The sequence below is a fragment of the Macaca fascicularis genome, chromosome 14 (assembly GCF_037993035.2).
Source record: "Macaca fascicularis isolate 582-1 chromosome 14, T2T-MFA8v1.1".
In the NCBI taxonomy this organism is placed as follows: Eukaryota; Metazoa; Chordata; class Mammalia; order Primates; family Cercopithecidae; genus Macaca; species Macaca fascicularis.
In genome coordinates, this window is record NC_088388.1 from 99,308,668 (window position 1) to 99,327,142 (window position 18,475).

The 18,475-nt window shown below is 37.0% G+C and overlaps 2 protein-coding genes across 4 annotated transcripts in view; one reads left to right on the top strand and one right to left on the bottom strand.

Annotated features, from left to right (window-relative positions):
• CNTN5 (contactin 5) overlaps positions 1-18,475 on the top strand; it is a 1,343,675-nt gene that overhangs the window by 1,225,109 nt on the left and 100,091 nt on the right. The gene's annotated exons all lie outside the window — the stretch shown is intronic.
• LOC135967105 (endogenous retrovirus group K member 7 Env polyprotein) lies at positions 1,160-8,072 on the bottom strand. The gene is made up of 2 exons (XM_074012621.1): positions 8,005-8,072; positions 1,160-2,090 (listed from the first exon to the last, which is right to left on the bottom strand). Exon 2 carries the CDS (start codon positions 2,049-2,051, stop codon positions 1,404-1,406), a length of 648 nt encoding a protein of 215 aa, XP_073868722.1. The 5' UTR covers positions 2,052-2,090; positions 8,005-8,072; the 3' UTR covers positions 1,160-1,403.

Sequence of the window (18,475 nt, forward strand, 5' to 3'; positions counted from 1 at the left end):
AATTTTATTAAATTGAAAAGAAAACTTCTGAGACCCTCCTCCAGACTCCCTTTATTCTGCCAATATTCTTACAACTTATCCAAGTATGAAATTCTGGAATAATGTTTCATTCTCATTATTTACTTTTCCTTTATTAAGCCTAATGTCTCAGTCCACCTCCAGTTCAAAAACATGTACTGGTTTCCACTATCTACATAATTAAGTACAAACTTATTGCCATGGTGTTTAAGGTCTTTCCTTAACCAACTTTCCGACACCTTTATGGACTCTTGGTTCTCTGATCAAACTTAAGCCATATGCTTCTCCTCTCTTCCAAATGCCTTGGATTTTTCAGTCTTTTGGAATATTTGTTTACTTATTCCCTTCTTCTACCAACAAAATAGTCATCTTCTTCCTCTTTAACTACTAGCCCAGAGCAACTGTTTTCTTGGAATCCTCACTGAAAAACTCATCCTTCCAGCCTCAATATCTAACAAACTTTTTGAGTCCCAGAGATACGGAGTGAATTCCTAAGTCACTTAGCTGGAAAATGGCAAGACCTGAATGAAAACCTATGTTTCATGGTAGCTACTCAGCCTTCACCTTTCAAAACTTTCAAGTTTAGCTTTTTATTTCTATCTTCACATGATAGTTTCTGCAATCCTTTTACACCTTTTTTAAAATGAAGGTAGCAGTGGGAAGAACACAGACTATTCAATCATGATTTGTAAAATGGGGATGTTTTTGCTCTAAAATTCTTTTTCTGATTTCCAATACTTTGTTGAACTTTGTGATCATAGGAATATATTGCTATAATAGTACATCTTTAATAAGTCCCAAGTGTTTATCTAAAAGTGATAGTTTCATTATCCTATAGGAAAATTTTCAATCATTTAAGACATTTTACTGCATACTGTGTTTGCCTATCTGGCTGTTTGCTTTGGCCAGCTATTCTGTCAGTTTTCCCAATTGATTTGTCACTTTTAAATTCTAATGGATTTATCTGGAATAATTAGATAATTGGTGATATTTTCTTCAGGTTACTTATGTTCATATAACCAGTCTTAGCAAATATAAGAAATTACTAGTTTTAATCCTTTATAAACTAAAGGATTTCTCAGTGTTGGGGTCCGTGCCGGGGGGTGGTGGAGAATGAAAGAACACACAAAAGACAAAGACACACAGAGAACATGGCGGCCGCGCTCAGAGCCTCCGCCTCACTTTATTTATACTCCATAAACCCCACGTCAGCAGAAAGAATGCAATGCAAAACAAACTTTCTTTTCCCAGATGTAACCTTCTACTCAGTTCTTTGTTTCTATGCTCTTCCTTATCTGCCCGCCTTCTTGGCGCCTACGGGAGTTCATTAAAAGTTCAATTGGAGATACTGTCCTTGAGCCCTATCTATTCTCAGCATACTGTTTTCAAAGGCCCCTGCATTTTCCCCCTTTTTTGTTTTGCCTCAATCCTAAAAAGGTAGCCCATATTTGTTCTTGTGTTTTCTTTTGTTTTTGGAGGCGACGGAGGGAGCATCGAATCACCAAAAGAAGTAGACCCAATCCAAGTGCCCAAAGCAATATACTTCCAGAGATTGTAGAAATCCATGTCTTCATCTGGGTCCATGGGTTAAAGGCAGCAAGGCGCTGACCCAGCTCCTGAAGGGTTACAGTTCCGGACAACACATGTAATTGTTGTCGAAATGCTTCGGAAATGTTCTGAGTGAGCTCTTGGATGTCCAAACTAATATTTTTATGGCCTATTAATAATTTTTGGATTACGGTCCAATTTTGAGAGATGTTAAAAAGCACAGGCGTTACACAAAATTGAGTGGAGTTCCAATCACATTGTAATGTTATCCGAGTACTGAGGACAGTGAGCTGATCTCCAAGCCATGTCAAGGCTTGTTCCATGTTGTCCAATCTTTCAGCAAGTTGAGAATCAATGTTTCGTTGTTGAAGCCATAACCGGTGAGATTGTTCGTGCCATTGCTGCACAAATTCAGCATTTTGTATGCTTTGATGAAGAGCGAGCCCTGCTATGGCCGCAGTGGAGACGATGGCGACAAGGCTCATCACCGAGGCAATTATAAGTCCAAGGGCACGGAGGGTTCGCTGGAGAGAAGTCCAAATATAAGTCTCAAGAGGTGATGCCCCCCACGGTTGCGTAAGGTTAACAGGTAGCCAAATTTCCCTACGAGCCCTGAGGATATAAATATCCTCAGTAAAGTTGTGCCACCAGGAATGATTGAGGCAAGACAAAAATGTACACGTATCTGTACAATTAACAATCCCCGTATCATTATCCCATGTCAAATTCCCTGCTAATAATAGGTAGGGCTTACGGACACAAGCAATAATATATCAGAGGTATTTCGATATAACTGAATATGAAAGGAGTTATTCGGGTTAGAAAGATTAAGGGGCATATTCCCCACAAAAGTGCTAATGGCATCGCCTGCAGCTAACAACTTCCAAAAATAACTCTGTACTTCAGGCCCCCTTCACGCCATACCAAGGTTTCATTACTGTTAGCAGCAATACTTTTATTTACCCAGTGTCATTTCAAAGGTATGTGACTAAATTTTGTTTGAAAATCACCGTGCACACTTCAATCAGTTATTTGCATCCCACTGTATTCTAATAAAATCCAGGGTTTAGTTCCCCGACATTGTTGTCACTCCAGCACCTGAATATTAGGAGAAACCTCTAGAATAGGACAAAAAAGTAAAGAACTAGGAATAGTTTCATTACTATATACAGTATGATTATATTAAAATCTTCTAGTTACAATAATAACAGTATTAGCAGCCACATGACTATGATTATAACGAACAGCCCAGGCTTCATGCGATCTTCGGAGACAATGAGAACTATTTCCCATACATATTGGAACTCCTTCCATTCCAAATTGATATGTGTTGTTTATAATTCCCGTTTCCCGTTCTACATTGTCCTTGTCTATATAGGGGGACGGCATCCAAGTAGTGTCATTGGTGAAAACCTTAATATCCGCCTCCCCCCAGACGACTCCCTGATACAAGGGCAGAAAGGGAATATAAGTCCAATATTCATACAAAGCCTCACTAAGAGAAATAAGTCCCCCGCCGAGGCACATCCAACAAAGGAAGAAATGCATGCTGAATCCAGTTTTCTTTTCAACAGGGTTTCAATCATCTTGTAGGAAACCACTCAGGTCCGCTCCCTGTAAGGACAAGAGCATAGCCCTGTCCCTGTTTTAGAACTTGCCCTTGAACATACTTACCTTCTTCATTAGGATACCAAACCTTTAAACTGTCAGCGGGGACTATCACCGAGGGAGGTGAGGAAAGATGGGTTACGGCAGCGGAATCTTGCAATTGTCTCCATTGATTCAAAAAAATTAAGGTAAAAAGAACCTTCAAAATCTGGTTTCAAAATCTGGTTTCTGGGGGGCTCATTTTCCCCTTTTTGTTTTGTTTTAATAGTTAAGTTTTTAAAGTTAAATTTGCGCGCTCAATGATGGCTTGACCTTGACTGTTGCCCGGGATACCGGTGATATGTTGAATATTGTATTGCTGTAAGAAAACTTGTAATTTATGAGAGACATAAGCAGGGGCATTATCAGTTTTAAGTATAAGAGGAATGCCCATGATGGCGAAACAAACTAAGAGATGAGTAATAACAGAAATGAGAAAAGGTATCAATGGTATGATGAACATTTTAATCATCCAAAAGAAGGGACATCTCGTGGATTAACCCCAGGATGGAAGGATGGAATGCTCAAAGGAGCACAGGAAGGACAAGCTCGAATAAGAGAACGAGCTTGTTTATGAGTTAAATGAAACCATCGTTGAAGGCCAGAACTATTAGTGTGATGTAGAGTATATTTTTGTTCTGCAGCATGTAGGTGGCCAATTAAAAGCAAATCAATCTGAGTATTACCATGAACTAATGGTCCAGAAAGTTGAGAATGAGAACGAAGATGAGTGATGAATAAAGGAGCTCGACGTTGGCTCAAAGTAAAGGAAAACAAAGAAAAGAATTTCTGAAGAGAAGAAGTAGCACAAAGAGGTAAAGTGGCCTGAGAAATATAAGAAGTAACATAAACGGCGTATTGAGAATCACTAACAATGTTACAACCAGTAGTAGGGAAATCAAGTAAGACCATGAGAATAGCAAACAATTCTCCCTATTGCACCGAGGGATAAGGATAAACTGTAACTCAAGATTGATGAAGCTTCTTGCCAAGAATCAGAAGTTGCAAGAAGATAAGTGATCTGACTATGAGTGAATTGAGAGATAATTAAGGAAGGATTTCCTCCCCAAAGTTGTCGACAGTGATGCCGTCCTTTGATGATCAGTTCAGCTAAACGATCGATATAAGTAGCCAAGCGTTTAGATATTTTATTGGACAAAAAGATCCATTTTAGTGGTCGACTAGTTTGATGAATCATTCCTGTGGGAGAAGGTAAAGTATGAAATAAACAAAAGGAAGGGCCTTTTGAAGTTGCTCTTCAACAAGCTGGAGTTCCTGTAAAGCCAAAGGAGTTAAATGGCGTGAGTTGTCCAAGTGACTGTCTCCTTCTAGAATAGAAAAAAGATGTTATAACTGATATGTTGGTATTCCTACAACAGGACGCATCCAATTAATGTCTCCTAGAAGCTTTTGAAAATCATTTAATGTTTTTAAATGATCACGTCGAATTTGAATTTTTGGGGGTCGAATATTTTGTGCCCCCAAGGTATAACCTAAATATTGAATAAGAAAATCCAGTTAAATTTTTTCTGTGGCAATATTAAGTGAGTAGAAAGAAAGCTGAGTTTGTAATGATACAAAAGCATCTTGCTGCTTTTCTCCGGTTTTAACTTTGTGGGATAAGGGCAGGATTAGGAAGACCAGGCTGTAAACTTTCCCTAGGTTTAATGTAAACATTTATAGTTTTAAGACAAGACAAAGACGGGAATTCCATGCAGAAATACGTGGCTTTATATTCCTCTCGGCCATTTGTTTTTTGACTTACTCTTTTAGAGTCCTAAGTATTTCTTTAAATAATGGTCACTGTTTCACCTAAATAGGAGTGGTGGCTATGAGTTTAAAGGATTGTAGCCCATTTTGAACATCATATTTTTGGCAGCTGTGGAAATATGAGGAATGTTTAAAAAAGCAGCAAATTGTCGTGAAAGATCTTGTTCACAAAAATTAATATTGATAGGAACAATATAAAAATAAAAAAAAACACTTGACCTTGTTGACCTTTAGGACCGACACAGGTTAAAGGTTCTACGTCTTGATAAATCACAGAAGCAGCACCCAAGCCAGTGAGTATAACTGAAACTTGTCTTTTTTCCCATTGTATAGGCCACTAATTTAAACAAATAATAGACATATTTACCCCCGTATCAATTAACTTTTTTAAAACTATCCCATTAATGTGCAATGAGCATAAGGGCTTTTGATTAGAAACTAAAGTTTCCCAAAAAACAGTTTTTTCTGTGCTACGAAACCCTCTCTATTGAGAATACGTTCCCCTGCCTCTAGGCGTATAAATTGTGAAACTTGTACCAAAATAAAAATTTTATTAGTAATATCATGTCCTTTTGGCAAAGGGCCACACACTCTAATAGCTAATTTATATACTCCTCTATTAGGAGACAAAGTATAAGGCTGAGTAATAGCTAAGTCAGCAGCGGTGCTCTGCTTAGTTGCCGCATAAAGCTGAGAAACTGGGGTAAGGTGTGGGATCCTTAAGGAGGACTTGAATTTATTCCTTAATGTTGTAGGCCATTGCTCACTGAATATTGTAGTAGACTTGTATTGTAATTGTTGGGGCCCCAAGCCTGTGGGCCCCGGCTCCCGTTTCCCAGGAGAGGAGATAGTAAATTTCCACTTTTATCAGTTTTGGAACAACATTTATTTGTCCAATGTCAACCTTTACCACAATATTTGTACACCTCTGAAGGCAGCTTTCTGCCTTGAGGGATAAAAGTGTTCAATTTTTATGACATTCTTTTTTGAAATGTCTAGGTTTACCACACTGAAAGCAAACACCTTGTTTGTTATTTCCTTTTAAGGCTTTAGACAAAGCTCCAGCAAATAATTGAGCATTATAAATAGCCCCTCCAACACTAACACAAGTTTTAATATATTTATCTAAATTGGCCCCATTGGCCTTTAACGATTTTAACAATTTTTAACAGTCAGCATAAGCATTTTTAAAAGACAATGTTTGTAACAAAATTTTTGAAGCAAGGCCAGCACCCACAATTTTGAAGACAGCATCCTGAAGATGGGCTACGAAATCTGGATATAGTTCATTTGTGCCCTGTAAAATCTTCACAGAGGAAAGGGAACATTTTCCTGTTATCTCTACCTTATTTCAGGCCCTTAAAAACAAAGTCTTGATTTGAGTAAGGGCAACATCATCTAGACCAGCCTGAGCATTAAGAGTAGCATATTGGCCCGTGCCTGTGAGTTGTTCCTCAGTGGGTCCAGGGGGATCACACATAATATTTTTCCTAGCCTATACATGTGCCTTGTTCATTTACCAGCTGTGCAATTGTAACCACTGAGAACGATCAAGAAAAGCCTTCGCCAAAGTCTTCCAGTCTATAGGAATTATCAAATTTTCTGATGAAAAATATTAAGAAGACCAAGGATAAAAGGAGATTGAGGTCCATAGTTAGAAATGGCAGCTTTCATTGTTTTTTAAAAATTTAATTTGTAAGGCATTAAATTGGACATTATTGCCACCATTTGAAAACTGAGCATTAGGAGCAAAAGAAGCACAAATAATTGGAAACAGATCCAGCTCCTTAATTTTTTTTTTTTATTAAAAGTATATATAATATATAATAATACTCATATCCCCAAATATAAAGAATCTCAACATATTAATAAGAAAAGGCAAATAACCCAACCAAAAGTAGCAGAACAAGGAAATGACAATAAACCTATATGTCTAACATGATTACTCACTAGGAAATATGTATATTAATACCAAATTGAGAATCATTACATACACAATACAATGGTTAAAATTTAAAAACACAGAAAATATCAAGAGGTAGTTAATGTGTTAAGCAGCTCGAATACTCAACTTCTGTTTGGAGTGTAAATTGGTGGAACCTATGCACCCCTATAACATAACAATTTCCTAGCTGCGGTTATTAATACTATATTAATACTAATAGTTAATATTAATGTGCTTATTTATTAACTATTGAAATACTCATAATATTTTAACAAACAACAAGATATACATATACACTGGTTTTGACATATTAAACAGGTGTTTAGTATAAATTTAAAGTATGTCTGATGTGAACAGGGCTTCAACTTTGCCAAACAAAGGTAAAGATAAGGAAGCCGGGGGGTTGGAGGCACTGGAAAAGCCTCTTTTAACAGGGCAGAAGGAAAAGAAACAGGGAAAGCTCACAAAGGTGAATTAGAAGAATGTATCTGTAATATTTGTTGAAGCATTTCCATAATACACTGCATGTCAGAATTTCCCTTAGAAAAAGGAAGAACTGGCTTTTTCTCTTTTCCCCCTTTTGCTACCCCCACCATCCTGTTATCCTGGCACAAATGGGCTCCATTTCAGATTTATTTTATTTTATTTTTTCCCGAATCCTCAGATACCTTTCCTCCTGTGGCTACATTACCACACTCTGAATCAGTCTCAAGTAACTCTAATGTCTGAGTGATAGAGTTACACAAGGTCCACAATTTTAGAGGCATAATATCCCCTAACTGGAGAGCTCTAAGCAGAGTTTTTACTACCTGTAACCATTCTCTGCGATTCAGCTGCACTTTAGTCTGATAGTGAAACCAGTAACAATGTTGTTCAACATGGGCAAACAATCACTTGAAAGTCTTTTTCTTTCACTTCTACTCCTATGGACAGCAATAGTCCTTGAAACAGCCGTAAATATTCTGAGGCCAGAGAGATGGAATTCCCCATAATGAAAGCTTAAGAAGGTTCCCCTTAACAATATCTGGGCCTTACCCGCCCCTAGGGGGTTCCCCTTCTTGTTCTCCCCTACTCACCCGTGCTGACCCTGCTCGCTGCGCCACTTGTTGGGGTCCGTGCCGGGGGTGGTGGAGAATGAAAGAACACACAAAAGACAAAGACACACAGAGAACATGGCGGCCGCGCTCAGAGCCTCCGCCTCACTTTATTTATACTCCATAAACCCCACGTCAGCAGAAAGAATGCAATGCAAAACAAACTTTCTTTTCCCAGATGTAACCTTCTACTCAGTTCTTTGTTTCTATGCTCTTCCTTATCTGCCCGCCTTCTTGGCGCCTACGGGAGTTCATTAAAAGTTCAATTGGAGATACTGTCCTTGAGCCCTATCTATTCTCAGCATACTGTTTTCAAAGGCCCCTGCACTCATTTATCCTTTATATCTTAGAATGTGTCCACTTGTAGATAATATAAAGCCTAACTCAAATTGATGTAAACAATAAAGAATCCACTGGTTTTCAGGACAGGAAGTTAAGCAGGTGTTTTAATTGATTAATCTAGTGGCTCAACTTTTTATGCAAGGGCCCACAGGTTTGTTTTGTCTCTCCACTCCATCATCTACAATTTTGGCCCCACACTAAGGCTGGTTTTCACTGTAATCACAGATTGACTTCCCGGAATAACAGCGGCTAAATCTTTCTCATTCACATACAACAGGAGAAGGAGCTAGTGTATTTCTCCCACACTTCATACAAACATGCATCCTACCATCTGGTTATACCATTTTAGAGAATGTGCTTACTCCTGAACAAGTCTCTATCACAAGAAGATTGCCATGATCTGATTGGCTTAGGCCTAGCTTCCTGAACCAATCCTTAGCAGGGGCGCATGAGTTTGGCAGGACTGATATAGACTAATCAAGGCCATTCATATAATGAGGAGGAGGCAGAGGGGTTAATTCTTTATACCACACTGAGACAAGTAGAGTGAATATTAGGGAATCAGCAACAAAGTCTACTTTACTTTTAGCATGCAGAGGTAGAAAAGCTACCTCTAAATTCATTTTCAACCAATAAAAATTTATTTGCCCCTGTTCATAATTTTTAGTCTTCTGAAATCTACACGTCCTGTCTAGACTGAATTATGTAAAGTAGTTTTATGTAAAAATGAATATCATGGAGTTAAAACTCATATACATATGCAAACAAGAATCAGAATAAAACCCCAGAGCCACTTAAGGAATGTTGCTTGACATTACCTTAGGTGAGTTATCTGAACTTTCTGAGACTTAACTTTTCATTTTTGGAAAAGGGATATCAGTACCAAATTAACTATAAAAATTAGAGAGAAAATATATAACATTTAGCACAATGGCTTTTACTTGATAGATGAGCATTAAGTCATTATTATTTTGGTATTTTCCCCTTATTCCATTATAAGCTCCCCAGATGGCAGAGATTATTGAATCTTCCAATGATAGTACATATTTTTTTCCTTTTTGAATGTTTCATATATTTTCTCATTTATTTTGCTAAAATCAAATGTGATACATGGGTTGTTTTCATTGATTTGAAAAAAGGAAGCATTTTGAGATTGATATTGTCAAAGTTACAGACTAGTGAGAGGCCCAATCAGTGCTAAAATAGCTATTTGTCATTTAGAAAGTACATTGTACATACATGACTCTATGTATTTTTCACAATGATATAAGGTTGATATTATCATTCTCTTTATAAAATGCAAGGAAACTGGCCGGGCGCGGTGGCTCAAGCCTGTAATCCCAGCACTTTGGGAGGCCGAGGCGGGCGGATCACAAGGTCAGGAGATCGAGACCACAGTGAAACCCCGTCTCTACTAAAAATACAAAAAATTAGCCGGGCGCGGTGGCGGGCGCCTGTAGTCCCAGCTACTCAGGAGGCTGAGGCAGGAGAATGGCGGGAACCCGGGAGGCGGAGCTTGCAGTGAGCCGAGACCGCGCCACTGCACTCCAGCCTGGGCAACAGCGTGAGACTCTGTCTCAAAAAAAAAAAAAAAAAAAAAAATGCAAGGAAACTGAGACTTAATGAGGTTCAGAAATTTTCTTAAAGCTTTTGCATGAAATAGTACTGAAATAAAATTATCCTGACTCTTGGTCCAAATCTCTCTTCTTTAGATCATTTTTTCTTGAAATATAGAGTACATAAAAATTTTCTAGGCATCTTGTACAAAGTACAAATCCTGGGGCTCTAGTCATGGAAGTTGAAATTCAGTAGCTCTTGGGTACAGCTCATAAAATTTACATTCTTTTTTAAAAACATACCAGAAATTCTGTTGCTTATCACAGTTTGAAAGTTACTAAGAGTCTATTCATTTTTGTTTAGGAAAACAGCATAGAAAGGTGGATATCTAATGAGTAACACTGAACAAATTTGAGAAAGCAGCATAATATAATCCTATTTTTAACATAAATTTAGAGTCTTCTTTCAGAATAATGCTGTAATTTTGTAAAGATGTATTACTTTTTCTCAGATTTTGATTGGCCAAAAGTAAAAATATGTATCAAAATTAAGTCAATGACTATACGAATCTGTTAAGCTAATAAAAATTAATTCAATCACTTATTACAAATCTACTTTAGAACATACTCTGTGTCATGCACTGTCCCCTAGACCCTGGAAATACAATAGTGAGAAAAAATACAAGCACAATTCCAGTCTTCCTAAAATCTAAAGAGGAAAGCCACCACTAGTAAAACAGTCACACAAATAAATAGAAAGTCTTCACTGTGATTTCAACTACTGTATGAATGAGAGGTACATGGTACTATGAATGTATGCAATAGAGGAATTTTACGTAGCCAAGACAGTCAGAGAAGTCTGCTCCAAGTGAAGCCTGAGCAAAGATTCAAAATGTGAAGCCTAAATAGGTGTTAAACAGGCAAAGTAAGGAGGGACAGGAGTTTCATGCCGAGGAATCAGGTTATGTAGGTGATAGATTAGATACAGGAATGGGTAGAAGGATAGATAATGATGATGGTAACAGATAAACAGATAATAAAAGTTCAGCTTGATCAAATTGATTGAAAGCAAAATTGCTTTTGGTAAAAAAGGAAGGTAGAACTGTTTGTTTCTCATTTCCATTCTTGAGTACCCTTGGTATAAAGAGTTGGTTATTCTCATGAGACTGAAAACAGTAGGAAAAGGTCACTTAGATTAGATTAGTAAATAGCAAGCAAATGTAAGAAAGCCCTCTAGGCATCATGAGTAACATAATGATGGTCAGAAAGTATCTGAGGAGAAGGTAAAGAGGAATGACCCAATCCCATATGAAGCTGAACATTGCCAGCCCAGGATGTCAAGAGTACATCAGGAGACATCATCTTGTATAAAAATAAATATTCTATCAATAATACCGTACTTCCTAAATAAGGGTATACCATAATTCTTCATAACTTTATTATAAAGGTGAACACATCAGCTTTGCAGGTATTAATATTAATGTACTATGGAAAGTCTAGTCACATTATTAAATATTATTTTTTATTGAAATATTTTCTCATGACTATTTCTACAAATCCTTTTCCATTGAGTCAACACAAACTGGTCCTTTGTACTGGATGGTTCATTGTAGATGAGTAAACCGCATGATAAAAATAAAAATTAGTCACCATGGCCTGAGTTTTTCACTTTATCTCTCTGTATTAATCTAATCTTGCAGACAGTAGCTAAACCTCCTATTCACTTGGTATTAGGATGTGTTTAGGACTTTGCTTCCATGATTGATTGCCGTGCCTGCTTCCCTTTTTTCCAGAGCATATTCCCGCACGTGTTTGGAAATGTCTGTCCTCAAACAGTATTTACTGGATTAAAAATAAAACAATTAGGATAACGAGCATCTTTGGTATCAAAATTCTCACTTTAGTTTTAAATGATTTAAAACAAAGACCTGTTTAATGTTTTGAATACCAGTAAGTTTAACTTTTTCACTTAAAACTACTATATAGGAGAAACAACAGGGGTCAGGTGGGGTGGCTCATGCCTGTAATCCCAGCACTTAGAGAGGTCAAGGTTGGGATTACTTGAGGCCAGGAGTTTGAGACCACACTGGTCAACACAGTGAGACCCCATCTCTATACAAAATTTAAAAATTAGCTGGGAATAGTAGCATGTGCCTGTGTCCCTAGCTACTCAGATGGCTGAGGCAGGAGGATCACTTCAGCCCAGGTGGCCAAGGCAAGAGTAAGCTATGATCATGCCACTGCACTCTAACCTGGGCAACAAAATGAGACCACGTCTCTAAAAAAAAGAAAAAGAGAAAGAAAGAAAACAGCAGAAAAGTTTCTAAAATCAAATAAAAATGAAGAAAAAAACAATAGATTTATAATGCAAATAGTAATATATAATAATAGGGGTATTTGTTGAATCAGCAAGTCTCAGAACTTCACAGAAAATGTGATGTTATCTGGTTGAAGAAAAGCCAGAAAAGTTGCTTGGAATTTGGGGAATTCATCTCAGCATTGGGAGGAGGCTCTAAGAAGCACTCCTCATGAAGGACTGAACAGTCACACCACAAGGACTCTACAACCTGGCACCACTAGTTGCTGTCTACAAGGAGAATGAGCAATAATTTCACAAGAAGTCAACACACAACTTTCTGTTTGTTAGCACATGAATTTATCATAATTTGACATATTTGATCAGTTGTCAAGACTAAAGCCTGTTCCTGATTCAATGATTTTACCTTCAAAGCAAGAAGACTCTTTTTGCCTCTGTTTCTAAGGAAGAATTTTCCACTTTCAAGTACTACTTCCTCATCTGAAAAATAATATGGTTTGAACAGATGACTCCGGTTAATTTAAAAATTATGTGACTCTGTAACATTGCTAAACTGACATATGAAGGTCTCTATTTCATATTAGGTCTCTATTTCATGTAGGTCTCTATTTCATGTTACCAGTATGATAGTAAGAGCTTTAAAGATTCCAAGCAGATATATATACACATATACATTTTATTCACTTTTCAGCTTTAAAAGACAATTGATTCTCAAGAGAAGATTTTCTAACTGAACATGAAATCAACAGAAAGAGTTGATCTGATATCAGTCTGCAATGCTGGGGAACCCTTGATTGAGGCTAGATTGAATCCATGAGGATTCTGCTCAGGGCTTTTGGTTTGTCATTTGCTCAGCAGTCCTTACCATGAAGAAATGAACAGACTGTGCCCATTTTTCAAACTTGACTATTTCCAAATACAGTATTTAATTTAGTGATCCTTTATAATAGCATTGTCCCTGAGGGGGGAAAAATAGTTGTCAGATTACTGACCATTTGACACTGAATCATTATAACCAAGTATCAAATTTAATGAGGTTTCTACTAAATGAGTGGCATTGGTATATCATCTGGACTGTCACACATTTGTCATCGCTGAGACGTTTGCTTCTTATTAATCTATCTTCAAAGATGCCTTATGTAAATTAGCTGAAAAAGCCTTTTAGGAGAACTTTTCCTCCCTATTTTAAAAAGTCAAAAAACAGCAAAAGTAGAATTATTAACAGGCCTTAAAAACAAAGATACTGACTATATTAGTAGGTTGATGTAATTCACTCCGAAATATATACAGGAAGCTTATGGCAGGCAGCATTCAGTATATGATGTATAAAAATATTTTTTCAGAAATAAAGCATTGATAAGCCAATTCTAATATAATAATAGTAAATCCTGTTTTCACTTTTTTATGGTTAAAATTTTGTTTAATCTCTCTTAGAAGGTAAATCACACTGCCAAATATTCAGAATATCTGTATGTTAATATATTCATAAAAATATTTCAGATTTACCATTATTTAGAAAAGTTAGCTGTCCATAGGCTATAATGGTCTCAGTTTCCAATAATGATGACCCTTATTATTAAATCATATGAAAGGATGATTTTCTTCATTCATGGAGCTAGTCTGTCATTTTTATTACCACCCTAAACTTGGATGAAAAAAAAGCCTGTTAACCCAAATATATTTTGATTTAACAAAAAAGAAACTTAAATTTCATCTCTAATATCATTATCATATTTTAAAACATTCTTTTACTTGTTAATTCCACACTCAAAATATAACTCCACTGTCCTTTCTTCCGTTATTTATTTTTCCTTCCTTTTTTCCCTCTCTTCATCTTTCCCTCTACAAATATTTATTGAGGGTCTAATGTATATCATGCACCATGTTGGATGTTCAGACAAGTGGAAGTTACAGAAGAATAAATAGGGACTTTAATGGCTGACTAATATTTCAGGATAAGAATTTAGAATTTAAACATTACACGATTATTGAGCAATTTGTTGTTTACAATGGTTTATAATTATAAATAATTACACAGCCTCAGTCAGTATCTTGGGTATATAAATCTTTGTCCCTGTCACTATTTATTTTCTAAGAACCATATTTGGGCAAGCAGACAAATATCAAAAAGAACAAAGAGGATTTATTATGTTGTAAATTATATTTTTTGTTCCAGCTGAAGGTTTAAAAATTAGATTAATTATTACCTATTATGAAAGCAATATACCCTTCTTTAAGAGGGCTAATTTAAACATTTTCATAGAACTTTAATACTCTGAGAGGCAAATTATTTTATTTAAATTAACAAAGAGTTGTCTTCCACAGTGTCTCCCATTGGGCCTTGCACATAGGTGGTTGTTAAGTGCTCTTTGAAGAGGTGAATAAATAGAATGGAGGGAATGAAACAGAACAAATGTAACAACATAGAAGAGCTTAATAAATGACTTTATTGGCAATTATTCCTATATAGACATATTAGCTAAATTTCAAGTCTTTTTCATAATAGTTGAGGGTCCTCCTGACAGTTTCATACTGATGAAAATACTCTTTAAGCAAGTTCCAGTTAGCCATTGCTGCCCCAAAATTTATTAGCTTAAAACATCACTCTGTTATTTTGTCTCATGATTTTAGCAGCTGACAGGCCACGCAATTCTTGCTCGATTTTCTCATGTAGTTGCTGGCTGAAGCTGGAGCCATCTGAAAGCTTCTTTTGTTTATTTTTTTAATTCACAAATAATAATTGTATATATTCAGGATGTACATAGTGATGCTTTGATACATATACTGTACAGCAATCAGATCAAGGTAATTAGCATATTCATCATCTCAAACATTTATCATTTGTGTTGGAAACATTCAATATCCTCATTCTTGCTATTTAAAACTATGGATATTGTTAACTATAGTCATCTTCCAGTGGTCTATAGCCCTAGAACTTATTCCTCCTGTCTAGCTGTATTTTTGTATCCTTTAACAAATCTCTCCCTATGCTATTCTCCCCCTTCCCCTTCCCAGTCTCTAGTGTCCTCTATCCTTTCTACTTCTATGAGATCCATTTTTTCAGCTTTCACATATAAGTGAGAACATGTGGTGTTTAACTTTCTCTTCCTGGCTTATTTCACTTAGCATAATGTCCTCCAGTTCCATCCATGTTGCCACAAATGACAGAATCACATTCTTTTTATGGCTGAGTAGTATTCCATGGTGTATATATATCACATTTTCTTTCTACATTCATCTGTTGTTGGGCTCCTAGGTTGATTCCATATCTTGCCTATTGTGAACAATGCTGCAATAAACATAAGCGTACAGATGTCTCTGATACACTGACTTCCTCTTCTTTGGATAAATGCATAATAGTGGGATTGCTGGAACACATGATAGTTCTCTTTGCAGTTTTGTTTTTTTTTGTTTGTTTTGTTTTGTTTTTTGTTTTTGAGACGGAGTCTCGCTCTGTCGCCCAGGCTGGAGTGCAGTGGCGCGATCTCGGCTCACTGCAAGCTCCGCCTCCCGGGTTCCCGCCATTCTCCTGCCTCAGCCTCCCGAGTAGCTGGGACTACAGGCGCCCGCCACCTCTCCCGGCTAGTTTTTTTAGTACTTTTTTAGTAGAGACAGGGTTTCACCGTGTTAGCCAGGATAGTCTCCATCTCCTGACCTCGTGATCCGCCCGTCTCGGCCTCCCAAAGTGCTGGGATTACAGGCTTGAGCCACCGAGTCTGGCCCTCTTTGCAGTTTTTTGAGGATCCTCTGTACTGTTCTCCACAGTGGCTGTACTAGTTTACATTCCCACCAACAGTGTATAAGACTCCCTTCTTCTCCACATTCTCACCAGCAATCGTTATTTTTGTCCTTTTGATGATAGCCATCCTAACTGGGGTGAGATGATACCTCAGGGTGGTTTTCATTTGCATTTCCCTGATTATCAGTGATGCTGACCATTTCTTTCATATATCTGTTGGTCATTTGTGCGTCTTCTTTTGATAAATGTCTTTTCGGATATGACTGCTTTTTAATAGCATTGTTTGTCTATTTGCTGTTGAGATGTTTGAGTTCCTTGTATATTTCTGGATATTAATCCCCTTTCATGTGAATAGTCTGCAAACATTTTCTTCCACTCTGCAAGTTGTCCTTTCATTCTGTTGATTATTTCATTTGCTGTGAGGAGCTTTTTAGTTTGGTATAATCCTATTTGTTTATTTTTGCTTTTGTTGCCTGTGCTTTCGAGATCTTATTCATAAAATCTTTTCCAAAACCCAAGGTCCTGAAGCACTTCCTCTACATTTTTTTCTAGTAGTTTTATTGTTTCTGGTCTTATAGTTAGCTCTTTGATCCATTTTAATTGATTTTTGTATGAGGTGAGAGGTGGGAAGTCTAGTTTGAGCCTTCTGCATGTGGACATCCAATTTTTCCAAAACCATTTAGTGAAGAGACTGTTCTTTCCCTAATGAGGGTCTGATCTGAAGGCCTCTTCACTGACATGTCTGGTGCCTGGGCTTGGATGGCTAGAATAGCTGGAATAGCTAGAGGCAATGTGGAGCTCTCTCTCCACAGACCTCTCTAAATGGCTAACTTGGACTTCTTCACAGAATGGCAATTTCCATGTAATTGGACTGACAACTGTCTTTTCCTATAACAAGCATTCCAGGAAACCTGTGGTAAAGATGCAAAGCTTATCCTCAACTCAAAATTCATACACAGTTATTTGTACCATTGTTTACTGGGTGAAACAGTCACAAGCCAGCCCAGATTTAAGGAGGTGAAAAAATTGACTCCATCTTTCAATGACAGAATGGATTACATGTTCAGGAAGTAAAGGAAGTGATGGTGGCCACCTTATACACATACAGACTCAAAGTGATTAATGCTTTCTTCAAATGCCATCTGCATCTCTACCACATAAAGTGTGGCTCTCCCTAACACATACGTTTTCTCTTTCTGTCCTTTTTTCAGTTGAGGATACTTTCTAAATTAACAGTGAAAACAGTAAATATCTGTGTACTCCTTGCTTCTTTCCACAAATTAGGATTTACAATCACATCCAAATTTAACTCTCAGCTGTGCTGTTCCGTAGCAGTGACTTGAGCAAATAACTTCTCATTAGAATGAACTCTCTGATACCCAGTGCCTACCATAAAACTTAACGTATAAGGTTATCGACTAAATAACTTTCTAAGTAATCTCTTTGAGATTCCGTTACTTCCTCTATGAAATGGGGATAACAATGCCCACCTCACAGTGACGAAGAAGTAAATGAACAATTTAATGTTTGCAAACACTTAGCGCCTTAATACAGTACAATACAGTGAGATTATCACAGCTATTAGTATTATTATAGTTAGTATTCTTCTCACTATTATATCATTATAATGTATTGTAGATGCTCCTCCACTTATCTGTCACCACAGTCTAAAAACTTGTTAGACACCTTCTTCAACACCTGGATCTCATTTATTTTCTTTACCCTATCCTTAGTCACTATTTTAATGGCTTCAACATTGATACTGGGTGATGCAATAGACATATTTTTTCATAAATCCTAGACCTTATCAACCCTGTAATAATATTCTCAAGTTTGCTTTAGATAAACAAAAACCAACTTCTTACTCAAAAACCACCCTACCTCTAAATTCACAAATCTGTCAATTTTCTCTTGCAACACCATTCTTACTCTTATATTTTCCTCCCATAACAATCCAGTCTCCTTGACTCCCTTCTTTTATTCTAGTCTGTCAGCCCCATTCTGGCTTCATCTGACTTGACTCCATGGTTACCCACAGCATTGTCATATTTGATGATAAAAAAATATCAGAATTACAAACTCCCAAGCCTGAATGGATGCTACTGACTACTTTCCTGGTCTTGGTCCTGACTTTCCTATCTTTACTGAATTGGTCAGTTTCACTTCAAAATGATACCGTCTAACCAAACTTGAACTCTAGTACTATTCTAGAATCTTTGTATTTTCTCTTCATTGCATCCTTCCACTTTTATCATGTGCTATTCCAAAACTTTCCTGTTATCCTCCAGCCCCCAATCTAATTTCCCCCAATCACCTTAACTTTTGTAGACAGTCTTATATTCTTAAGTTTAAAAACATGAGTACCTTCCAAAATGAGCTCTCTCAACTTTTCCCCTTACCATCTCGAAAACTTTAGTTATTTTGCTGTTTCTTCCTTCATTTAACTTAGAGGAAAAAATTGTCATTTATTCTCAAGATTGCTCTCTAGACCTTTGCCCA